General features: G+C 41.2%; 2 protein-coding genes across 10 annotated transcripts in view; one reads left to right on the forward strand and one right to left on the reverse strand.

Annotated features, from left to right (window-relative positions):
• LOC106583566 (CUGBP Elav-like family member 4) overlaps nucleotides 1-1,882 on the forward strand; it is a 128,523-nt gene extending 126,641 nt beyond the window's left edge. For all 9 annotated transcript variants that reach the window (XM_045705391.1, XM_014167906.2, XM_014167901.2 and 6 more), the window contains exon 14: nucleotides 1,025-1,882. The gene's annotated coding sequence lies outside the window, so the exon portion shown is untranslated. The remainder of the gene's footprint in view (nucleotides 1-1,024) is intronic.
• A 6,123-nt stretch (nucleotides 1,883-8,005) lies between these two features.
• Nucleotides 8,006-26,502, reverse strand: part of LOC106583565 (protein hinderin) — a 31,538-nt gene continuing 13,041 nt past the window's right edge. Inside the window, exons 5-11 of the mRNA XM_014167899.2 lie at nucleotides 25,851-25,966; nucleotides 16,284-16,423; nucleotides 14,750-15,390; nucleotides 14,571-14,657; nucleotides 14,366-14,481; nucleotides 14,134-14,254; nucleotides 8,006-8,456 (exon numbers count right to left, since the gene is read on the reverse strand). Of these exons, the coding sequence (XP_014023374.1) occupies nucleotides 8,252-8,456; nucleotides 14,134-14,254; nucleotides 14,366-14,481; nucleotides 14,571-14,657; nucleotides 14,750-15,390; nucleotides 16,284-16,423; nucleotides 25,851-25,966 (1,426 nt within the window). The 3' untranslated portion in view covers nucleotides 8,006-8,251. The remainder of the gene's footprint in view (nucleotides 8,457-14,133; nucleotides 14,255-14,365; nucleotides 14,482-14,570; nucleotides 14,658-14,749; nucleotides 15,391-16,283; nucleotides 16,424-25,850; nucleotides 25,967-26,502) is intronic.

The following is a 26,502-nucleotide window of genomic DNA, read 5'->3' on the forward strand; positions in this document are numbered from 1 at the left end:
TCCAAAACATGCATCCTGTTTGCAATAAGGCACTCAAGTAAAACTGCAAAAAAGGTGGCGAAGAAATTACCTTTATCTCCTGAATACAAAGTATTATGTTTGGGGAAAATCCAAAACAACACATTACTGAGTACCACTCCATATTTTCAAGCATAGTGGTGGCTGAATCATGTTATGGGTATGCTTGCAATCATTAAGGACTGGGGAGTTTTTCAGGATAAAAAATAAACAGAATGGAGCTAAGCACAGGCAAAATCTTAGAGGAAAACCTGGTTCAGTCTGCTTTTCAACAGACACTGGGAGACAAATTCACCTTTCAGCAGGACAATAACCTAAAACTTAAAATGGCCAAATATACAATGCAGTTGCTTACCAAGATGACATTGAATGTTCCTGAGTGGTCTAGTTGCAGTTTTAACTGAAAATCGTCTTGAAAATCTATGGCAAGACTTGAAAATAAAAACAATCAACAACCAAATTGATAGAGAGGAAAAAGTCAAGGGTATGAATACTTTCTGAAGGCATAGAATATTTAACATATGTATATTTAAATTTATTAGCATATACAGTATAATATTTGTTGATATATATAGTACATTTTAATTTATTTAATTACATATATACAGTTCAAACAAATTAGAATATATTTTATTTGACTGTGAAAATATGTTTTGCTGGGGCATATAGAGCAATCTCTAATTAAATCGTATTAGTCGCATGCGCCGAATACAACAGGTGTAGACCTTACAGTGAAATGCTTACTTACGAGCCCCTAACCAACAATGCAGTTTAAAAAAAAACAAAAAAATACAGATAAGAATAAGAAATAAAAGTAACAAGTAATTAAAGGGCAGCAGTAAAATAACAATAGCGAGACTATATACAGGGGGGTACCGGTACAGAGTCAATGTGCGGGGGAACCGGTTAGTTGAGGTAATATGTGGGTAGAGTTATTAAAGTGACTATGAATAGATCTGATTTTGCTGTTAGCAATGAGTAAAGGACCGTATTCTTAATTTTCCAGGTTTTTGTTGAGCTGGAACATATGTTGATTACATGAACAACGCCATTGAACTGAAGGATCACCAGGACACAGGTATTCTTTGAGGCTGGTATGAAACTGGATCAGATACTGGGCTGAACATGAACAAATAGATGACCAAGTAACAGAAAATTCTGTTGGATGTACCTTTTGGACCTCAGAGAAAACTCCTGCAAGCCTGGGTAGCTCCAGGGCTCCGACTGTCTTTATCGCCTCCCCTCCTCTCTTTCTCTCTACCTAACCACACCTGAACGACAGCTACCTTACAGGACCACAAGTGAGGTATTATTTAAAAAAAAACACGGAACAGAGATGGAGGAAACGGATGATAAGAGTTCCAAGAATTAAACAAACTTTGAAAAATACTTTATGGGGGAATGCCATAGGATATCTCTATGTAAATGTGTTTGGGTATGGGGAAAAAACTTTTTAAAGAACAATTTTATAGGACTAGAAACAAACGAAAAAATGTTTCTCGGAAGAAAGAGAACTTTGTAGGGAAAGCGATATTTCATCTTTAGCTTGGAGTGCCTGTCTGTTTCCAGGGGACACCGTTGGCAAGGAGAGCCAGAGCAACGGTCTCCAGGGAGTCTTACCTGTCATTCCTTAGTTGTTTTAGGGACCAAAAGACCAAACATTTTTATTGCTGAGGACTTGTAGCTCTATTAATATACTCAGACCACTGCATCTCTTTTAAATCGCTGTTAACCAATTAAAGAGTTGCACTTAAAAGGTGTACAGAGTGTGTATATATACACACACACACACACAAATACATGTATACATATATATATATATATTGCTGATATGCTTTTTGAATACAGCCAAAACTATTTCCGATGACCGATTGGGTTGCTCACTTCACTAGTTTACAATTAACTATTCAAAATGTTAATTTTTTCCCCCTTCTCATTTTCTCTTGAGGGATGAAATGGAGAGTGCATGGGAAGGTTTGTTCCATATTGCAGCCTTACCTTTTCTAACATGAAATCCTAACCTCATAGTTAAAACAAAATAATAATGTTTTGAAATATATGAACTTGTTTATATTTGCAGTACATATACAGTACCAGTCAAAAGTACGGACACACCTACTCATTATAGGGTTTTTCTTTATTCTTACTATTTTCTACATTGTAGAATAATAGTGAAGGCATTACAACTATGAAATAACACATATGGAATCAAGAAGTAACCAAAAAAGTGTTAAACAAATCAAAATATGTTATATTTGAGATTCTTCAAAGTAGCCACCCTTTGCCTTGATGACAGCTTTGCAGTGTCTTGTCATTCTCTCAACTAGCTTCATGAGGTAGTCACCTGGAATACATTTCAATTAACTGGTGTGCCTTGTTAAAAGTTCCTTTGTGGAATTTCATTCCTTCTTAATGCGTTTGAGCCAATCAGTTGTGTTGTGACAAGGTAGGGGTGGTATACACGAAGATGGCCCTATTTGGTGCAAGAACAGCTCAAATAAGCAAAGAGAAACGAAAGTCCATCATTACTTTAAGACATGAAGGTCAGTCAATCCGGGAAATGTCAAGAACTTTGAAAGTTTCTTCAAGTGCAGATGCAAAAACCATCACGCGCTATAATGAAACTGGCTCTCATGAGGACCGCCACAGGAAAGTGAGGATAAGTTCATTAGAGTTAATTGCACCTCAGATTGCAGCCCAAATAAATGCTTCACAGAGTTAAAGGAACAGACACTTCTCAACATCAACTGTTCAGAGAAGAGTGCGTGAATCAGGACTTCATGGTCGAATTGCTGCAAAGAAACCACTACTAAAGGACACCAATAAGAAGAAGAGACTGGCTTGGGCCAAGAAACACGAGCAATGGACATTAGACCGGTGGAAATCTGTCCTTTGGTCTGATTTCTGGTTCCAACCGCCATGTCTTTGTAAGACATAGAGTAGTTGAACGGATGATCTCCGCATGTGTGGTTTCCACCGTGAAGCATGGATGAGGTGTGATGGTTTGGGGGTGCTTTGCTGGTGACACTGTCAGTAATCTATTTAGAATTCAAGGCACACGTAACCAGCATGGCTGCCACAGCTTTCTGCAGCGATATGCCATCCCATCTGGTTTTCGCTTAGTGGGACTATCATTTGTTTTTCAACAGGACAATGACGAAAACACACCTCCAGGCTTTGTAAGGGCTATTTGACCAAGAAGGAGAATGGAGTGCTGCATCAGATGATCTGGCCTCCACAATCACCCGACCTCAACCCAACTGAGTGAACTGTGAAAGAAAAGCAGACAACAAGTGCTCAGCATATGTGGGAACTCATTCAAGACAGTTGGAAAAGCATTCCTCATGGTGCTCGTTGAGAGAATGCCAAGATTGTGCAAAGCCGTCATCAAGGAAAAGGGTGGCTACTTTGAAGAATCTAAAATATAAAATATATTTAGATTTGTTTAACACTTATTTGGTTACTACAGGTGTGTCCAAACTTTTGACTGGTACTGTATATGTATAACACACATTAAAGCTAATGTATTCTCTCTCTCTCTCTCTCTCTCTCTCTCTCTATATATATATATATATATATATATATACACACACACACATATACACACATATATATATATATATATATATATATATATATATATATACACATATATATATACAGTATATATGGATAAAGATATTAATCAAATAATATATGTATTTATATGCACATATTTTATGTATGTGTGTCTGTATATAGAACGGCTATTGACTATGTTGAGCTGTCATTTTTTTGTAGATTTTAGTTTGAAACACTGCTCTGCTTAGGGAGAGGCGAAAATCTGGCAGCTCCCAAAACTGCAGTCATTCCTCTCTCTACTATATATGCTGATACACAAGTATTCCTAAATATATGTGTGAAGCACAGGAGGATGGTGGCACCTTAATTGGGGAGGATGAGCTCGTGGTAATGGCTGGAGCGGAATCAGTGGAATGGTATCAAATACATCAAACACATGGAAACCATGTGTTTGATGCCATTTCATTCCTCTGTTCCAGCCATTATTATGAGCTGTCCTCCCCTCAGCAGCCTCCACTGGTGTGAAGATTCACATATTTAGGTGTACATAGTATTTGAAAATGCAAAAAAGCCACTTCTCAGTAGCAGGCTCAAAGAGAAATCAGGCTAACTTAATATTAGAGGTAAAGGACAAACATCTTCGACTCGATTCCAAACCTATCTTTTTAACTTCACAGTACACTACACAAACTTAACATGAACAAACTAAGTGTGCTCTTTGAAACTTGAACCAAAATAAATGAATACCATGACCTTTTTGCTCTCTTAATTGCATTCAGTAAGTAAGTGCATATAGCGTATGGGCTGTCACCACAGGTGTGCCTTGTCACCTGCAGAATCTGCCATCAAGCACTGTGCTCTCAAAACTAGGGTTGCAAAATTCTTGGAACTTTCAATAAATTTCCTAGTTTTCCAGAAATCCCGGTTGGAGGATTCCTGGAATAAGGAGGGAATAAGCAGGAAATCCAGAATCCTCCAAACAGGATTTCTGGAAAACCAGGGAATTTTGCAACCCTACTCATAACACTACTGCAAGCAGCCAACGCACTATGATGATGTCAATACTGCAGTCACATCAGTCATGTCATTTTACATCTCCATAGAGAGCTTTAGCAGTAAAGCATGTCAAAGCTAACAAATCGTTCAGATGTTAAGACTATCAATGTCCTCTCAAACATCCATAAAGTACCATGAACTACTTGGACTAGCATTAAGTACTCGGACAATCACAGACTAATTGTGATGTTTATTTGTCAATACACTTTCTATCAAAGTGGGCATTATGTACTCTCCGCTAGAACAGGTACTAACTAAAGGGAGTGATTGGAAATGCTGTGCAAGTATAAGAAACCTTGAGGCTGGGTTCCATTAGGTTTGGTCTAAATTAAATTGATGATAACAGAGGTTAAATGCCTGACATTGCGAATTGTATGGTTATAACTTATTGGTGAAGTTTCATGATGTTAAAACAAATTGCAGACCTAGAGAAGTGGTTTTTCTACTGTACACAAAGAAACCAGGAAGTGTTTTTGAATGTAGACAGCCAGCGCCAATTCAGCCATTGTTGTAAGGAGCTCTGTAACTGTTTCTCGCCACACCATTCCAGTGCCTGCATCTAACCTTTCCTAACAGACAAGGATATAGTGGTAAATAAAAGGTGGGTAAACACTGAACGCTGGTCGAGACTGCCAGGCAGATCCGAACGCCAATGCTAACAGTGTTAATTTAGCGCACTAGGTGCATAACTGCTAAACATCATATCAAAACTGTGTTTACATGCAACTAGCCTCTACTACACCCCTGCAACAAGGTCCATCTCACCCCCCCCCAACACCTCTCCCCATTATTTATCAAGGGTCAACCCTATCTTGAGCTCTTGAGATGTTCACATTGGCATCAATCAATTTATGATTTACTTGAAATTCAAAGTTTTATGAGTATCTCAAGTTAGGATTTGAATCCTAAGTCACTTCAATGTGTCTCCCCTCTCCTTTAAAAAAAGAGGCCTTCACTTCTCTCCATACCAGCTTTTACTCAGCGCACTCTCCCTCCTTTCATGTACACTTTCCCTTTGAAATTCATCCCTTACTCACCATTTTGTTCTGTTTTGTCTTATTTCCCTGCTTGCTCCCCTCTCTCTGCTTAGTTTCAACCGAACTCCAAGACCTGAGAGTACTGGATAGGTGTCAGCAATATCATGGAAACTCCCTTAGCCTTTCAAATAGGCTATAGAGCTATTAGTGCGTTTCTTAGACCTATCCCAATGCTTTCTAATCGAGCGAATGAAGGCAGAGGAATGACTGGAATTGAGCACCTTTTTCACAAGCTCTAACTTTCAGCTGCAACTGTTTACATATAAATTGAGAGAACAGTGGTTAAAAAACAATGAGAAACAAACAGAAGTTTCAATATAAATATCTATAAATATATACATAAAGCGATGAATATACTGTAAATGTTTTTGTTGCTCTGTTTTCCTCTGTACATAGGTTTGCATATTTTATAGGACTTTTACTTCTATCTACAAGGACTGAATAAAAATTCAACTGTAAATACTTAAAAAAGATGAACGAAAACATACAAGAAATTAAACCAGGTTTTTAAAAAGAGTCCATAGGGATATGGTACAACTGTAGGACCTGACCTAGGCATTTAACCAGAAAAGTCAGGGAGAGCATTGAACTCAATTAGAGCATAGACATGCATTGACCTTTTTATACAAGTATTTTGGGGTGTCTTTAATTTATTTATTTACATATTTATTACTTCTGTTTACAATGATAGGATATGCATGATTTCATGGTATTATTTTTTTTATGAGTTGGTATGTGACCAAATAGTTTTTTTTATTCACGTATAGGCCTACATTGTGGTACATTGTTGACTACTGTTATTGTCTACAGGATCACGACTCCAACAGTTAATTGAGAAATGGAGATTATGCTCATATTTGACAATTGTTTTGTTAAGTAATCTGAGGTTTTTCTGCTGTCCTTTTTCCATTGTGATGCTGTTTTATTCAATAGCAGAGCTCAACTGTTCTACTTTATCATACCACACATTACCCAAATGTATTTAAATGTATCTCAACTGTTCAATCTTTCTAGATGATTAATGCTTATAAGTCCATTCAAATTGCGGTATATTTGTAAATGTTCACATTCAAATTGAGAATTCAGCTAAATGTGGCAGCCTATAGGTTGCAATGACAATAACATGACAATATACTGTTTCAAAATGTAAATAAATACAATTAAACCTTTCCAGAAAAACATCAAAACCTTGTTAGCTGTGAATGTGTTCAACAATTTGAATGGACCTTTGCTGTTTTATCATTCCGTTTCAACACTGCTCTGTTGTTGACTGTCTAAGCTCTTGTAACACTTCAAAATATGGGATAAACATTAGGCTATTACATAGCCTACTAAGGACAAGTAGTAAACTAAGGTTGCTAAAAATGGATGTCTATCCATGACAGAGGAATTACCTCTCGTTGCTGCTTATGTAGGACTTGAAACCGTAATTAGCTGATTAGTGCCAATTAGTAATTATAATACCTGGTAAAAATAAGGGTTGAATAAAAAATAAAATTAAAATAATTATAAATCCCACATACAATGTGTCCCTTATTTTGAGGTGTTATGAGTTCTGTATTAATCATGTTATCTTTCTTTTTAATGTCTTATAGAGCTCTGGTGTTGTACAAGTGTTCAGTTCTATCCAGGGTAAAACACCCATCAAAAACTGCACTATTTCATCAAATATTGTTACTAAATTTCTGATCATTTAGTCTACCTTTAATGCTGTTATCAAGGGTTTATTCCTACAAGCTAGTGTTCTTAGAAGAATAACATTTACTTCTTCAATGGATTCAAAAGTATTCTGAAGACAATTTCAGCACATGAAGGGGATGGGGAATTGAATGTTACGTGTCGAGCTTTGCCATGTCTGATGAGGTAGGCTTCTCATTGATTAATGCGCTTTAGGCTCCCGCCCTCATCTCTTCTCTGGTCCCTGGACTCTTTTGTAATTTTAATGAATGATGCGTCTCAGCTTAGCTCAATAATAAAGCACAGTCTAGAATACACCTGTGTCTTGACTCAAACTTACTGCATATTCTAAAAGGGCCTTGAACAGGGTCATATTCATTAGGCACCAAACGTAATACATTTTGTATTTTTTGTTAATGTTTTGCTACGGTTTGCCCTAATGAATATGACCCAGTTCTAGTAATACTTCAGTTTCCCAATGTGTACATCTCTGAGATAATGTGACCAAGGTGGTCAGTGGAGCACACAGAAGTTTTACAAACATTTTACCATTTATGTTTAAGTTATAAGAAATCCATATTAGAGTAGAATTATAGCGCATTTAGCTCTTTGTGGGTGACCATGTCACTACATGTGGGGACCACTACAAAAAGATATTAAATAAATTACAGTTTATTTATATTCAATATAAAAAACTATCAATATAAAAAAAAGTATTGCATTACAAACACACAAAGGTATAATGAACAAAATCATGATTGTTTTGGAACTTCCAACTGTAAGACAAACAGAAGGCACTGATCTTGATTTAAGAGTCAACTGTAAATATCAAGTAAATGATTAAGAATGATTTCAATTTTCATATTTTTCTCAGGGTACCTACCCCCGGATCCCCCACCCCCTCAGCAAATGAAGAAGATTTCTTCCAGTATCTGGCTCTCCTCCAGGTCCTGCTTGGGGGTCCGGTAGGGGCCAGGACGGGAGAGCAGAGCATGGTGGGCTTGTTTGGGGGCACTGAAGGGGGGCGGGCGTCGGGGAGGGTTGCCTCGCTTGGGCACAGAGATGGGACTGAAGACCTCCAACAACTCAATCAAAGAGGAGTCCAACCTAGAACAAAAACACAGATGAAGAGAGGAATCAATGAATGAAACGCATTTGATAACTATGGTAAGTCTTCTTGCTAACATAATTGCAATATTGCCTTTGTAATATTGTCCTTTCTTAAAATTAAAACTCTCCAGCATTCATGTTATCCTATTGCTTAACAGGAATTAGACAAGGCACGAGGCCAAAGCATGTCTGTGGCATAAAGCTTGTAGTGCAAATGTGTAGTGCACCTCGTATTTGTTAACATACAGAAGATATGAAAGGATATCCCTATACGGATGAACTGTAAATAAAATGTTTCTGTTCTGTAGTGTCCATTGATGCCTAACACAACCAGCGTTAAAAGTCTAAAGCCCTGGGGTCGACAAGCCAAAGGGCATTAGATGTTACAGGTGCAACAGAAAGAGAGCGAGCGAGGGCGCATTCTCTACCAGAATAAGAATGAGGGAAGAAATAAATAAACCAAAGCGAGAGATTAAGCTAATATAGATTCCATCCTTCAGTATGGCTGCTTGATAAATTATTCAGTGCGTACACAGTTGGACGAGTGCATTCCAGATAGAAAACATGAATTCTTAAAGCACGCTAACATAATTCTCTGCTCGTTTTAAGCAGCAGCAATTTGCATCTGCGTGGTTTCGAGGGCCGACAGTTGGCATGTGCGGTCAGTCTTTTTGTATTTGTTTACATAATATTTCTAGTTTTATTTTCTATATTTTAACTTCATGGCTTTAATTGGTGCAGAAAGAATGATCACTGTAGTTTTCCATCAAATTATTTAGAAAATCGATGTACAGTACATTGAATGAATCTGTGAGTGTGGAGAGAGAAAACAGAGGGGACACCTATAGGGGATAATACCCGCTGGGAAATAAACATGATTGAAGCTAAAGTAAGTAAATCTGTCTTCTTCATTTGGTCTCCTTCTGCCTGTCAATAGCAGTTAGTGGGGAGAGGAATGACAGTGTGTGTGTGAGAGAGAAAGAGTGGGAGAGAGAGAAACTTTGTCCGGGCTCCCTCTTGAAATGTGAGAATTAGCATTTATATTTGTAGATTTATTTAATGGACAGGGCTCTCAAACAGCAATCCATCAACGGATGACATCGCTGTAATGAATAATGCATCACTTACCGGTGGTCACAATCTATAACAAGAGGAAGGGGGGTGATGGGGGGGGGGTACAGTTTCGGCAAGGGAATGGGCCGAATGGTGATAATTCTAATGGTTTGGAGGGGCCATGTATACCAAAGGCCTTCGTTGTTTTACGCAAGGTTCAATAGCGAATGGCCTACGGGTATTATATAACTCAAGGTTCACACAGAGAAGTCACAATGGCAAAAATAATAATTGCATTAGACAATGACTACTCAAAAATGTTGCTACCGTACACATCAGACTGACGGCTAAATTCACCAGACATATCTATACTTTCTTGGGTTACTATGAAAGTTTTAACTTGGCTCTCGCAGAACTGCAGTTAGTCTATCCACTTCTCCTTCCCTTCCAGTTGTTTCGCTCTTCTCTCATTAAAGATGGCCATCTTTCCCAGCGCCCCCTTTCATTTTCAGTCCAAACAGTAATATAAAAATCCTATGATGGCAGGCAGGTACAGTGAGGGAAAAAAGTATTTGATCCCCTGCTGATTTTGTACGTTTGCCCACTGACAAAGAAATGATCAGTCTATAATTTTAATGGTAGGTTTATTTGAACAGTGAGAGACAGAATAACAACAAAAAAATCCAGAAAAACGCATGTCAAAAATTGTATAAAATGATTTGCATTTTAATGAGGGAAATAAGTATTTGACCCCTCTGCAAAACATGACTTAGTACTTGGTGGCAAAACCCTTGTTGGCAATCACAGAGGTCAGACGTTTCTTGTCACTCCTTTGTTGCCTTGGCCACCAGGTTTGCACACATCTCAGGAGGGATTTTGTCCCACTCCTCTTTGCAGATCTTCTCCAAGTCATTAAGGTTTCGAGGCTAATGTTTGGCAACTCGAACCTTAAGCTCCCTCCACAGATTTTCTATGGGATTAAGGTCTGGAGACTGGCTAGGCCACTCCAGGACCTTAATGTGCTTCTTCTTGAGCCACTCCTTTGTTGCGTTGGCCGTGTGTTTTGGGTCATTGTCATGCTGGAATACCCATCCACGACCCATTTTCAATGCCCTGGCTGAGGGAAGGAGGCTCTCACCCAAGATTTGACGGTACATGGCCCCGTCCATCATCCCTTTGATGCGGTGAAGTTGTCCTGTCCCCTTAGCAGAAAAACACCCCCAAAGCATAATGTTTCCACCTCCATGTTTGACGGTGGGGATGGTGTTCTTGGTCATAGGCAGCATTCCTCCTCCTCCAAACACGGCGAGTTGAGTTGATGCCAAAGAGCTCCATTTTGGTCTCATCTGACCACAACACTATCACCCAGTTGTCCTCTGAATCATTCAGATGTTCATTGGAAAACTTCAGACGGGTATGTATATGTGCTTTCTTGAGCAGGGGGACCTTGCGGGCGCTGCAGGATTTCAGTCCTTCACGGCGTAGTGTGTTACCAATTGTTTTCTTGGTGACTATGGTCCCAGCTGCCTTGAGATCATTGACAAGATCCTCCCGTGTAGTTCTGGGCTGATTCCTCACCGTTCTCATGATCATTGTAACTCCACGAGGTGAGATCTTGCATGGAGCCCCAGGCCGAGGGAGATTGACAGTTCTTTTGTGTTTCTTCCATTTGCGAATAATCGCACCAACTGTTGTCACCTTCTCTCCAAGCAGCTTGGCGATGGTCTTGTAGCCCATTCCAGCCTTGTGTAGGTCTACAATCTTGTCCCTGACATCCTTGAAGAGCTCTTTGGTCTTGGCCATGGTGGAGAGTTTGGAATCTGATTGATTGATTGCTTCTGAGGACAGGTGTCTTTTTTTACAGGTAACAAACTGAGATTAGGAGCACTCCCTTTAAGAGTGTGCTCCTAATCTCAGCTCGTTACCTGTATAAAAGACACCTGGGAGCCAGAAATCTTTCTGATTGAGAGGGGGTCAAATACATATTTCCCTCGTTAAAATGCCAATCAATTTATAACATTTTTGACATTCGTTTTCTGGATTTTTTTGTTTTATTCTGTCTCTCACTGTTCAAATAAACCTACCATTAAAATTATAGACTGATCATTTTTTTGTCAGTGGGCAAACGTACAAAATCAGCAGGGGATCAAATACTTTTTTCCCTCACTGCATGTCAATACCCTGCCATTCAATCGCAAGCAGGCTGGGTGAGTCGAAGGGGAAAGCAGGAGGAGCAGTAGGGTGCAATGGAACTCTCTTTACTAACTAACTTGGGAGGCCAGGGATTAACCCCCAGTCCCATTTAGCGATGTGCACCTTTAACATTCAATTAGTTAAGACTTAATGGTTGTTAGGGTTTGTTGGTGAATGAAAAGAGGCAGTTCATCACTAGAGTAAGGACCAAGCTACAGTGTGCGTCAGATTTTGCAATTCAATGGCACTCATTCAATGTTAGTGTGGAATTCCTGAGTTGCTTTGGCTGGTGGCAGGCATGCATTAAGGGGGACACATGGGCATCGTAGGGCTTACCCATCACTCTCATAACATCTGCAAAAGTCTACATAGTGTCAGGACGACCCCCGCCAACCTCCCCTCCCTGCAAAACAAAAACCCTTAAAATGACTCGCTTCATTGATTCCCTCCACACACACAAAATCAGATTTGTGTCTGAATAATGCAGGAAGCTGCTTCCAGACTGCGGACTACAATAAAATATTTATCTGTCCATACATAAGCTAGCATTCTCCGGTGCTTGTTAGCCTAAGCAGCTCTGCATCGCTGGGGTTTGTTGTTGTCTGGATGAAAGGGCAGGTAAGAGCAGAGCAGGCAGAGGAGATGCGCTAGTCTAATCTGACTGATTACAGTCGGTTTGTTGGAAGATTACAAATCAACTCTTGGCTACCATGCTGGTTGGAGAGGGGTTTTGGAGACCAGAACTGTCTGTTGCTCCCATTTAGTTGGCTTCGATCAATTATCCAAGAGAGACATCTGTTGGTTTTTGAACATACAGAGTGTGAAATGCACAAGACAATCTTGGATGTCTTGCACTGACCTCAGCAAAACGTTTTGTTTTGTTTAAAGTTGACAGTTTAACATTGGATCAAGCTCATAGTAATTAAATTATTGAATGGTGAATACAGTGCTTTAACAATGACAAACGTGGTCATTGTTAAGCGCAAACTTCTCAGAAGGACCCAATTGAAATGCCTTCAAAGTTCACTGTTATTATGATCTGTATCCATTATTTCCCATTTGTGGTTTTAATGGCCATCTGCTTGAGTTTACACTGTTCGATTGGCATGGTGGTGGTGGTTACTTGAACCATACTGCATTGTTTATGATTCAGAACATTGTGAAGAGCTTTCAGAGAGTCAGAGTCAGAGACAAGCTGTCTTTCTGTTTCATGTTGGCTAGGCTATGGACCAGTAGAAGGAAATTTGGAGTTCACACTTGAAGAACATTTCATATGGAAAGACAAAAATACACTTGCCAGAAGTAAAAAGGGAAAAAGTAAGAAACATAATCCCTTTCCTTAAAAATGACATGCTAATAACATTTGTCCACAGCATTCTATGCTAACTAGAAGTGCACACTCAGACACACACAGGAAGACCACAGACTGTCACATTAATTACCTTTCAACAAAAAGGGTGGGGAGGGGGGGTAATAATGAATTTCATTCCCTTTTGTTAGAGTGTGTCTCACGCTAGTGATTCATTCCTCTCTGCGCTCTCTGTCTCTCCTTCTCTCTCCCCTCTCATTATTGAGAGAAAGAGAGAGACTGTGCATCCCCACAGAAGTCTGTTCAATTACCTGCTGCTGGGTCCCAGCTAGACCGACTAATGGAACGCAGCTTGGCTCCTGTCAGCCTCGCCGCAAGCCTGGGAGAAAGCTTAATTTAGCCCATCAAACACTAAGGCCCAGTGCCGGCCAGGCCTGCCTCAGACGCCTGCTCCCCTTTCCTTCCTTCCTTTCCTTTTTCTAACCTTTATTTTGTTTCCTTACCCGTGCACCGACATCGAATTGCATTTCCCCCGTGCTCTGTTCATAAAAATAGTCTGGTTTGTGTATTTCTAATCTAAATGTTTCCAGATAAGTGGGTAAAAAATGCACTATGAAATGCTGTTGAAAATATGGAACTGCTTTTAAAGACGCTCTGTTTATTTAGTGCTCATGGTATGTGTTAATAATAGATTGTATTAATGTACCCATATGATATAAAGTACAGCAACCCGCACACTGATGAATGCTCCTGCTGTTTTACTGTGCAGTGTTATGACCCCAAGGTCAAGCTGACCTTACACAACAGAACACCAGAAGCATTCATCGGTAGACCGGGATCTATTCTCTATTTTATCAGAGAACTATTCTCTATTCCATCAGGGACCTATTCTCTATTTTGTGTTTACTTTTTGTACCCAGGACCTGCAACTTACTGGATGTGCGTACACTACATTTTACAATAATGTCATCATAAACTACTTTTTGGACAACACACTTTATTTTAACCTTCAGAGTGCTGATAATGATGTGGTGTTGCGGTGCAGTACAGTGGAAACAGCAGTGGTATATGGGATGAAACAGTGTTTTGATTGGTACACCGGGATCCAATGTGGCTTACCTTGCATCGGGAGTCCTACGTAGCGCGGGAGGCATCACTGGTGCTGGGGTGGCTTTGAGTCTGCTCTGGGACACCACAAGAGAGGTGGCCATATCCCTCCTGGAATTGTTATGACAGGGCTCTGCAGATGGAGGACAACAACAAATGGACTTCAAAACCCTAATGACGGAGACGATAAGCCAGGGATGGAGAACTGGCGGCCCGTGTATACACACACACACAAACAACCTACCAGGTAAATGTATGGAGTTTTGCAGGGGGATGTGTGCAGTATGGTCTTTGAGTGGAGGAGCTTCTTGTTCTGCTGTTTCACCCGAGTCCTCTGCATCGTCACACCCTCTCATTTCACTGCAGACACACACAGTCAAGCTCACATTCAACTGCTTGGTAAGCTAAAAGCTAGATTACTAGATAGTGAGTGAGTTCCATGATTTTACCTGAGGAACACATGTTCATTGGGTAAAGGATCAGTCCCGTTTCTGGACATGGAGTGGCCGAGTTCAGCTGCTGTGGCTTGCTGGAACCTGCAAGAGAGACAAAATGAAGTACATGCCCCAATTATTGTGCATATATTGTTAGATGTATCATTTTTCTAAAATATAATTAAATTCAATACCTGCTGTAATCGAGACGCGTGTGGAGGAGGTGCTGGTTCTGTCTGATCAGCCTCTCCTCCTGCTGCGCCAGCCGCGCCTGCAGCCGCCCCCTCTCCACCTCCAGCTGCAGCTTCTGCAGGAGCAGCTGGTGCCTCCTCTTCTCCCAGTCCTCCCGGCCCAGGAGGGGCGCGGTTAGGTCCCTCTCTGACCCTGCTCCCTGCCACGCTGGGTCCCCTTCGAGTAGTAACCTCCGGGGTCCAGGTAGACGTCTGCTGTCTTCGGGTGGTTCACCAGAGCCGTTGTGGAGCCGTGGGCTGGTGTTGCCCAGTCGAGGGTCTTCTGTGGCCCCCCTATGGGGAAACCCCCCATTGACCAGATGTTCCCGTCTGCTACGGGCCGCTACTCCTCGGCAACCCTGGCATTTGATTGGTCCCTGGGATTGGTTGCTAGAGGAGGAGTAGGGAGGGGAGGTGGCTGAATGAAGGTCGTCTGAGAGAGAGGCGGGACTGAGGTACGGGACTCTTCCTCTGCCACTTCTCTCTCTTCCTCCTCCGTTTGTCCTTGTTCCTCCAGGAGTGGGCAGGCCCAGGTAGGAACCATCCCAGGCTGTGGCTATCTCTGCCCTGCTAGGCTTGGTGGAGCCTACCTCACTGCTGGGGGCCTGTGGAGTCAAGAGAGCCACCCAGTCAAATATACCCTTCTATTTTTATCTATTGTAAATACATTATTCAATGTTACTATTTAATGTTATGCACCTGTACTAGATTTCAGCCTATAGTAAGCTCTATGTGGGCATCAATAAAATCTGAAATGTGTCATGTGTTTGTCTCCAATCTCCACAAGTGTATAAGTGGTAAGGGCAAGAGGTCAAATTTGCAGTTAGTTACCTCACTCTGATAGTCACTCCTTCCCTTCCCCCTTTTTAACTTTTCTGTGAGAGAGCAGTGGTTAAGCCAAGATGGACCTGACACCAATACAATGCAGAACTAAGATTTGGGTTTGGGCAAGACTGAGATTCTCATGAAAGTGCTGAGCACAGGGAAACCAAGGTCAATGAAGCGAGAGAGATAAACACAAAGTAAAGAAAAGCCCACCTTCAGCAAGACAAGAGAGTGACTAATTCAGTGTGAGGTCACAGAGCATGCAAACACATTACTCAGCCCCACTGTAGGACACAGAGGACGACAAAGTGATCTATCCTCAGAGCAGGGGGACCCAGGAAGTTGTCTCTAAATGGTTACCTTGAGAAAAGCAACCGGTTGTGGTACTTACTGTATGTGGTCATAATGTATAGTGATTTTTTTTACTATCGTGATATCTGATATGTTGTCTAGGTCCAAGTAAGGGTCCTTTAAAAATAAAATGTGTGTGTGAGTGTCTCTCTCCCAGTTGGCAGTATTGTGATTGATGGTGAACAGCGGCGGTAGCTTGGAGATAGCTCACCGGGAAAGATTATACACACAGAGACGCACCACTCGCCATCTCTCTCAGACACACGTCTGTATCACACACTCTTGCTACGCACACTCGCACAGACACACACAGAGTGAGTACCTTTTTGTGGGAGTTAGAGTGGGAGCTGCGGGAGTGGCTGAGCTGGGCGATAGACTGGTTGAGTTTCTCCTGCTGTTGAGAGAGGTACTGCTGGTAGAGCCCCAGCAGCTCCTGGCACTCCCGGTACTGCTGCTGTAGGCCTAAGCAACAGGGGGCTGGGGTTAAGGGTCATATTCTTGTCGTTATTTCCTTTTTTGGGATACATTTCTATAGACATTTTGAAGACATCAAATATAACCCCAAAAGGACATCTCCATCCACCACGCCTTCATTAGGCCAGGAAAGTAAACAGTGAGTTACCTCAAAAAGTTGAAAAGGACAAACTGAAAAGAGAGCATGATAAAAAGTTGAGGGGCTTTATAGACTTCTCCATCTGGGTCGGCCCAGGCTGAGCTGAGCAGAGCTGGGCCGTGATGCCAGATCTGAGTGCTAGGCCGAATGCCAGACAGAGAGCTGGCACCTGACTGGCGCCACGCTGCAGAAGGCAGAACACAGCTCATCTGGTGCAGAACTACTGCTGGGCATGAGGGTCCCGCTAATGGCGGTGGTGGCACAGCTCGCACGCACACCCGGGCTGAGTGAGTAAGGTAGGTACACATACATGGATAGATACTAATGCAAGGGTGGCAATGGGGGTAAGAAAGCATGGTATCTCATACTGTGTACTAGGGCAGACCCCATCTAGTCGACTGGTCCATTGTTTGGTTTCGATAGGCCGTTGGTCATGGTGTACACGACACCTGTCGAATTCGTGCCTGTCTGAGTGGACTGATCTATTGTGGAGGCTATGGGGATGACACAGTCCATCAGTCTAAGACATTTGCTACAGAAATTGTACATGGTTACATTATGTTAGACCAATGGTGCAACACAAAGAAATTTTTTTAAATATTTTTTTATTTCTATATTTTTTCTTTACATAAAATGTACTTTCTCCTGCGTTGGATAGTGGTCACTGTCCGCGGTTCTGAAACATCAGGGCACTGTTGAATTGGCGCCTTTTCCTAGACCATGTTGGTATGTGCATAATAGCAAAGTAAACCAACATATTGGTGTTGAGAACAATGCGACGGAGGCAGCAGCGGAGTTAGGAGAAGAGAAAACAGCCCTTGCCTTAATTGTCTAAGAAAAGTGAGGAGAGATGAAATCCCTACTTAATAAGGTCTATAATCAATAGCCTAATTGTTAATGTGCCTGGCTTTATAAATCATCCGTATACAGCGCATTCGGAAAGTATTCAGACCCCTTCCTTTTCCCCAAAATGTTTTACGTTACAGCCTTATTCTAAAATTGATTAAATAAATATAATCAATCTAAACACAATACCCCATAATGACAAAGTGAAAACAGGTTTAGACATTTTTGAATATTTATGAAAAATAAAAAAAACACAGAAATGCATTATTTACATAAGCATTTAGAGCCTTTGAAATGAGACTCAAAATTGAGCTCAGGTGCATCCTGTTTCCATTGATCATCCTTGAGATGTTTCTACAACTTGTTTGAGTCCACCTGTGGTAAATTCAATTGATTGAACATGATTTGGAAAGGCACACACCTGTCTAAGTGGTCCCACAGTTGATAGTGCATGTCAGAGCAAAAACCAAGTCGTGAGGTCAAAGGAGAGCTCCGAGACAGGATCGTGTTAAGGCATAGATGTGGGAAAGGGTATTAAAACATTTCTGCAGCATTGAAGGTCCCTAAGAACACAGTGGCCTTCCTCATTCTTAAACGGAAGAAGTTTGGAACCACCAAGACTCTTCCTAGAGCTAGTTGCCTGGCCAAACTGAGCAATAGGGGGAGAAGGGCCTTGGTCAGGGAGGTGACCAAGAACCCAATGGTCACTCTGACAGAGCTCCAGAATTCCTCTGTGGAGATGGGAGAACCTTCCAGAAAGACAACCATCTCTGCAGCACTCCACCAATCAGGCCTTTATGGTAGAGTGGCAAGACAGAAGCCATTCCTCAGTAAACGGCACGACAGCCCGCTTGGAGTTTGCCAAAAGGCACTTAAAGCACTCTCAGACCACAAGAAACAAGATTCTCTGGTCTGATGAAAACAAGATTGAACTATTTGGCCTGTATGCCAAGTGTCACGTCTGGAGGAAACCTGGCATGATGGTGGCAGCATCATGTTGTGGGATGTCACGTCTGGAGGATACAGCCTCGAGTCTTTTTGGGTATGACGCTACAAGTTTGACACACCTGTATTTGGGTAGTTTCTCCCATTCTTCTTTTCAGATCCTCTCAAGCTCTGTCAGGTTGGATGGGGAGCATCACTGCAAAGCTATTTTCAGGTCTCTCCAGAGACGTTCGATCGGGTTCAAGTCTGGGCTCTAGCTGGGTCACTCAAGGACATTGAGACTTGTGCAGAAACCACTCCTGCGTTGTCTTGGCTGTGTACTTAGGGTCGATGTCCTGTTACATTTGCAAACATTTCTAACAACCTGTTTTTACCTTGTCATTGTGTGTAGATTGATGAGGAAAATGTTTTAAATGTAATTATTTTAGAATATGGCTGTAACGTAACAAAATGTCGAAAAAATACTTTCCTAATGATCTCTCTCTCTAGTCAAAAGTTTGGACACACCTACTCATTCCACGTTTCTTCTTTATTTTTACTATTTTCTACATTGTACAATAATAGTGAAGACATCAAAACTATGAAATAGCCATATGGAATCATGTATGAACCAAAAAAGTATATTTTGTATTTGAGATTCTTCAAAGTAGCCACCCCCAGGGTGTCCTGACTCTCTGTGGTCACTAAAGATCCCATGGCACTTATTTTAAGAGTAGGGGTGTTAACCCCGGAGTCCTGGCTAAATTCCCAATCTGTCCCTCATACCATCACGGTCACCTAATCATCCCCAGCATACAATTGACTCATTCATCCCCCCTCCTCTCCACTGTAACTATTCCCAGTTCGTTGCTGTAAATGAGAATGTGTTCTCAGTCAACTTACCTGGTAAAATAATGGTATATATTAAAATAAAATAAAAATGAAATCCTTGACGACAGCTTTGCGCACTATTGCCATTTTCTCAACCAGCTTCATGAGTTAGTCACCTGGAATGCATTTCGATTAACAGGTGTGCCTTGTTAATAGTTATTTTGTGGAATTTCTTTCCTTCTTAATGCGTTGAGCCAATCAGTTGTGTTGTGACAAGGTAGGGGTGGTATACAGAAGATAGCCCTATTTGGTAAAAGACCGTCCATATTATGGCAAGAACAGCTCAAATAAGCAAAGAGAAATGAAAGTCCATACTTTCAGACATGAAGGTCAGTCAATCTGGAAAATTTCAACAACTTTTAAAATGTCTTCAATTGCAGTTGCAAAAAACATCAAGCACTATGACGAAACTGGATCTCATGAGGACCGCCACAGAAAAGGAAGACCCAGAGGATAAGTTTTTAGTTCATTAGAGTTACCAGCCTCAGAAATTGCAGCACAAATAAATGCACCACAGAGTTCAAGTAACAGACACATCTCAACATCAACTATTCAGAGGAGACTGCGTGAATCAGGCCTTCGTGGTCGAATTGCTGCAAAGAAACCACTACTAAAGGACACCAATAAGAAGAAGAGGCATGTGGGCCTTTCCAGGTCTCGCACCCACTGTGAAATTTGGTGGAGGATCGGTGATGATCTGGGGGTGCTTCAGCAAGGCTGGAATCGAGCAGATTTGTCTTTGTGAAGGACGCATGAATCAAGCCACGTACAAGGTTGTCCTGGAAGAAAACATGCTTCCTTCTGCTCTGACAATGTTCCCCAACCCTGAGGATTGTTTTTTCCAGCAGGACAATTCTCCATGCCACACAGCCAGGTTAATCAAGGTGTGGATGGAGTACCACAAGATCAAGACCCTGTCATGGCCAGCCCAATCTCCAGACCTGAACCCCCTTGAAAACCTCTGGAATGTGATCAAGAGGAAGATGTATGGTCACAAGCCATCATATAAAGCCGAGCTGCTTGAATTTTTGCGCCAGGAGGGGCATAAAGTCACCCAACATCAATGTGAAAGACTGGTGAAGAGCATGCCAAGACGCATGAAAGCTGTGATTGAAAATCAGGGTTATTCCACCAAATATTGATTTCTGAACTCTTCCTAAGTTGAAACATTAGTATTGTGTTGTTTAAAATTAATATGAACTTATTTCTTGGTTTTATTCGAGGTCTGACAACACTGTATATATTTTGTTATTTTGACCAGTTGTCATTTTCTGCAAATAAATGCTCTAAATGACAATATTATATTTGAAATTTGGGGGAAATGTTGTCAGTAGTTTACAGAATAAAACAAACATTTTCATTTTACCCAAACACATACCTATAAATAGTAAAACCAGAGAAACTGATCATTTTGCAGTGGTCTCTTAATTTTTTCCAGAGCTGTATATGCAAACCCCCACACAGAGAATTTGCAATGAACCTAGAATAACACATTACCAAATCCTCACCTGGAGTCACCCACAAAGACGGGTACACAGTCTCAAATACACTCCTACCAACCAACTACTACCCATAAACCTCCCTGCTCCAGGCCATATATTTTTATGGGTGGGCCATCGCCCCTGGCTGATGAGTTTCTCAACACATCACCTTTAAAAGTCCCTGATTTAACAGCAAATGAAAGTTTCAAAGTGAAGCCATATTGAAGTAACAGTCTGTGGAAGGATACGCTAGGAGAAAACACTTTGGTGTCGGAGGAGTTCAATCAAGCCTGGGAAATGAAACGGAGTAGGGCAAGAGAAAAACTTCAGATGAAGTGGAATGAAAGTGAATGCCCTGTCGACAAATGCTCCAACGCTTCTTTCACAGACTCTACCGGTAAGTAACACCTGAACCGTCTGTCTGCATAAGGCTGTTTTTCCACTGTCATTACGTCATAGCAATCATAGGGAGTCATGACAACTGAAGTTATGTTATGACACATGGCTATCAAAACTCGGCAGAACCAACCAAACATTTGTTTCAATTCCCATGTCAACGGATTCACATTGGTAATATAATGTCCTCTGGGTTAACACTTTTATTCAAAGGAATCTAGTACACGTCAGAGTTAACCCACACAAATCTGGTATTGCAAGCATCATGCTCCAACCAACAGTCATCGCAACCACAAACAATACCTATGCCGATTATAGGATGTGGATGTTCTGACAGAGTGTAAACACACCTACGTTAAAAACATTGTAGGGCAGACGCAGACCCGCCTCTCAAGGCCTGGTAATCTAAGACGACTAGAACACAATTGATAAGGTTCTCTTCCCATGCCGAAAACAGTGAAAACTCTTCTCTGAGTCTTGGGCATGAGCCAATCCGAATGCCCACCCTCTTCAATCAAAGCGGTAGTAATGGCTTCTTCTGCCCCTCAATCCAAAAATATACAAAATAAAGACTTTCGAGGGCTTCAGACGGGGCCTGTCAAAATTATTCACTCGCCCTGTCAGGCCACGCCCAAATGAAATCCACCTCAAGGTGGAATAAATTTGCACAGGAGAGGAACATTTTCAAAGCCTGCCATTTTCGCACTGTTCAAAACCGACTGGGTGTGTGTTAGGTCACGGTGATGGGTAATTGATGAAAGTGTACAGTTAGCATAACTGCCTTAACCATAAAAAATAAACCAGTTTAGAATCAACCCAACCAAATACCAGTAAATAGCCTTCCCTGTAGCTCAGTTGGTAGAGCATGGTGTTTGCAACACCAGGGTTGTGGGTTCGATTCCCACGGGGGGGCAGCACAGAAAAAAAATGCATGAAATGTATGCATTCACTACTGTAAGTCGCTCTGGATAAGAGCATCTGCTAAATGACAAAAAATGTAAAAAATGTAAATAGACTTGCTAACAATCACTATAGCTTAATGTTTACTCTGTCTATTGATGGTATTAAAAGGTCTAACATAAATTATGTGATAAAGCAAATTCAAAGTTTAGCCCTTTAACCATTGCCTAAGGGAGGAGGGTAGAGACACTTATTTCAACCAAGGCAGTGGTATAAGTCACTGACAGAATATTAAGGTTATTGATTAAAAAAAAATGTATGTGATTAGTGAAGCACCAACTCAGAATTGATATCTATCCTTTTTACCTCTCCAAGACATCATGCCAAGGATAAATAACCAACTACAAGCTAATTCAAATCTTACATTTTATTCAGCACTTGAGCTACAAAATGGTCCTGACAAACAACATTTCAACAAGAATGCTTTTCACTCATCTCTTACTGCGGGTCTTTAGATAGGAGAGATATACACATCCTCCCCTTGATAACCTGACTCTTGGTAGATAAGACTGTAATGGAATTAGACTTTACAAGTCTTCCCCTAGTCTGTTTGCCTTTGGTGTCTCCTTAACCTTTAAAAGATCCATCTGGAACCCTACGTCTCAGAACTCTCTTTACGACTCCGTGTGTGCGTTAAAGACCGGTTATCCCCTCGGGGTGCTTTAATCAAAAGGTTTTCCCCCCTCAAATTCCTTTTTAATGGAGTTTAGAAGTTTTGTGTAAATGCCAGGTCTCCCAGTCAAAGTGCCTTTAATTGAGTTGTGCTTTTCTAATTTCCCAGCTCTGCTGCCAATTGTGCAATTTACCAACCAGCGATTACTTTTCATATTTCGCTGTGTTTTTCCCCTAAATTGACGGCTCTCACCACGTCGGTTTGACCTGAGTGGAATCATTAAAGAGGACATCAAGGAGGGTGGGGGGTGCAAATGTAGAGGAAACTACATTAAGGAAACTACAGGTAATTATGGGATGCTGTTGGAATTATAGAAAAGTTGCCAGGTCAGGCCAAGAGACTGAGCCTGACAGTGTTAGCTCGCTTAGAATCAACTGGTGGTGCTGTAACTGGTCATAAAAAGGTATGATACAAAAGTATGTGGAAAACCCTAACCCTTTCAAATTAGTGGATTCAGCCATTTCAGCCACAAGTGTGAGTAACAGGTGTATAAAATTGAGCACACTGCCATGCAATCTCCATAGACAAACATTGGCAGTATAATGGCATTACTGAAGAGCTCAGTGACTTTCAACATGGTACAGTCATAGGGTGCCACCTTTCTAAACAAGTCAGTTCGTCAAATTTCTGCCCTGCCAGAGATGCCCTGGTCAACTGTAAGTGCTGTTATTGTGAAAATGTCTAGGAGCAACAACGGCTTAGCCGCGAAGTGGTAGGTCATACAAGCTCACAGAATGGGATCGCAGAGTGCTGAAGCGCGCAAAAATCATCTGTCCTCAGTTGCAACACTCTCTACCGAACTGCCTCTGGAAGCAACGTCAGCATAAGAACTGTTCTTCAGGAAATGGGTTTCCATGGCCGAGTAGCTGCACACAAGCCTAAGATCACTATGTGCAATGCCAAGCATCGGCTGGAGTGGTGTAAAGCTCGCCGCCATTGGACTCAGGCTAGGCCCCTTAGTTCCGGTGAAGGGAAATCTTAACGTTACAGCATACAATGACATTCTAGACGATTCTGTGTTTCCAACTTTGTGGCAACATTTTGGGGAAGGCCCTTTCCTGTTTCAGCATGACAATGCCCCCGTGCACAAAGCGAGATCCATACAAATGGTTTGTCAAGATAGTTGTGGAAGAACTTGACTGGCCTGTACAGAGCCCTGACCTCAACCCCATTAAACACCTTTAGGATGAATTGGAACGCCGACTGCAAGACAGGCCTAATTGCCAAACATCAATGTCCAATTTCACGGAATGGAAGAAAGTACACACAGCAATGTTTCAAAATCTAGAGGAAAACCACCGCCGAAGAGTGGAGGCTGTTATAGCAGCAAAGGGGGACCAACTCCATATTAATGCCCATGATTTTGGAATGAGATGTTCGATGAGCAAGGGTCCACATACCTTTGGTCTTGTAGTGTATGACAGAATTCAGTGCATCAAGACGAACAAGATTACCAAGACATGAGACTAGAGCAAATGCCACAGTCCCACAAGATAAAACGTCAGAGAAGGAAACGGTTTCAAACACTGAATGTAATCCACAGTGAACTCAGACATGGGGCAAATGTCATTTTAAAATGTCAAGACGTGGCCAAGACTCAAAATCGTGAAAAAGCAGGAGGGAATGGAGGTACGTGGGCATGTAATAACGCTCATGGAGTATCTGTCATACCACTGAGGTTTGCAGTGGAGATATCAAGCTGTAGGCAATGCTGCCCCCTGCTGCCAGATAGGAATAGCTTTTAATTCTTTAGTGGCAGACTGGGTTGCAGTGTGTGCAAGTACTCATGGCTGTCTTTTAAATCAGTGACTGATACAGACCTGGGAAGGCAAGAGAACACCGGCAGGCACTGTGGCCCTCATAGACTGGAGTTGAGGATACTTCACACAGACAATGCCAGTGAGATAGGCCCTCTGTATTAGAGGTCGACCGATTATGATTTTTCAACACCGATACCGATTATTGGGGGGGGGCAGGGCAAAGATTGCCGATACCGATTAATCAGCCATTTTATATATATATATATATATATATATATATATATATATATATATATATATATATATATATATATATATATATATATATATATATATATAAAATGGCAGATTAATCGGTATCGGCAATATATATATATATATTTGTAATAATGACAATTACAACAATACCGAATGAACACTTATTTTAACTTAATATAATACATCAATAAAATCAATTCAGTCTCAAATAAGTAATGAAACATGTTAAATTTGGTTTAAATAATGCAAAAACTAAGTGTTGGAGAAGAAAGTAAAAGTGCAATATGTGCCATGTAAAAAAAGCTAACGTTTAAGTTCCTTGCCCAGAACATATGAAAGCTGGTGGTTCCTTTTAACATGAGTTTTCAATATTTCCAGGTAAGAAGTTTTAGGTTGTATTTATTATAGGACTATTTCTCTCTATACCATTTGTATTTCATATACCTTTAACTATTGGATGTTCTAATAGGTACTTTAGTATTGCCAGCCTAATCTCGGGAGTTGATAGGCTTGAAGTCATAAACAGCGCAATGCTTGAAGCACAGTGAAGAGCTGCAGGCAAATGCAGAAAAGTGCTGTTTGAATGAATGCTTACGAGCCTGCTGCTGCCTACCACCACTCAGTCAGACTGCTCTATCAAATCATACTTAATTATAATATGATAACACACAGAAATACGAGCCTTAGGTAATTAATGTGGTCAAATCTGGAAACTATCATTTTCAAAACAAAACGTTTATTCTTTCAGTGAAATACGGAACTGTTCCGTATTTTATCTAACGGGTTGCATCCCTAAGTCTAAATATTGCTGTTACATTGCACAACCATCAATGTTATGTCATAATTATGTACAATTCTGGCAAATTAATTACGGTCTTTGTTAGGAAGAAATGGTCTTCAAACATTGGTGTAACGACAGACGCAGCCTCCTCGTGGAGTGCAATGTAATCGGCCAAAATCGGTGTCCAAAAATTGCAATTACCAATTGTTATGAAAACTTGAAATCGGCCCTAATTAATCGTCCATTCCGATTAATCGGTCAACCTCTACTCTGTATGCCTGTGTGCATCCATGGAGAAAAGGATACTCTCTCTCTCCTGTACAATGAGCTGGTTCTGCTGCTCCAGCTGAAGAATCTTGCACTCAAAGGTCTCCTGTTCATCCTTCAGCCTCTGTACCGACTCCTCCTTCTCCTCACTCACTCTGGGAAAGAAGAGGTGGAGGGTCAGGGATTATGGCATTGTCCCCCCTGAATAAACTTAATTCTTGAGAAAATGTCTTAGGGCTGATCCCATTTAGTCAACTGGTCAATATTCTGTTGGTTGACCGAGATTTCTTTAGTTGAGCAGTTGCAATTACATGTTTTTTTTTCATGGTGCAAAAGACACCTGTCTGATTCATGCCTGTCCAGTGGACTAATCCATTGCGGAGGCCACGGGGATAGCACAGTCCATCACTCTAACACATGTGATACTGAAATTGTACATGGTTATATTATGTAAAAATAATGGTGTAACACTAATAAATAAACCAATGCGCTTTCTCCCGCGGTGGATACGGTCTCTGTCCGCAGTTCTAAAATAATCTTCAGTGCGCCGTATAATTGGCGTCTTTCCCTAGGTTGTGCATAATAGCAAAGTTAACCAGAATAATGGGTGGGATTGAGAACAATGCAGCGGAGGCAGCAGCAGCAGAGAAGAGGAAACAGCCCTTGCCTTAGCCTAACTGTCTAAGAAAAT

The sequence above is a fragment of the Salmo salar genome, chromosome ssa22 (genome assembly GCF_905237065.1).
Source record: "Salmo salar chromosome ssa22, Ssal_v3.1, whole genome shotgun sequence".
Taxonomy (NCBI): domain Eukaryota; kingdom Metazoa; phylum Chordata; class Actinopteri; order Salmoniformes; family Salmonidae; genus Salmo; species Salmo salar.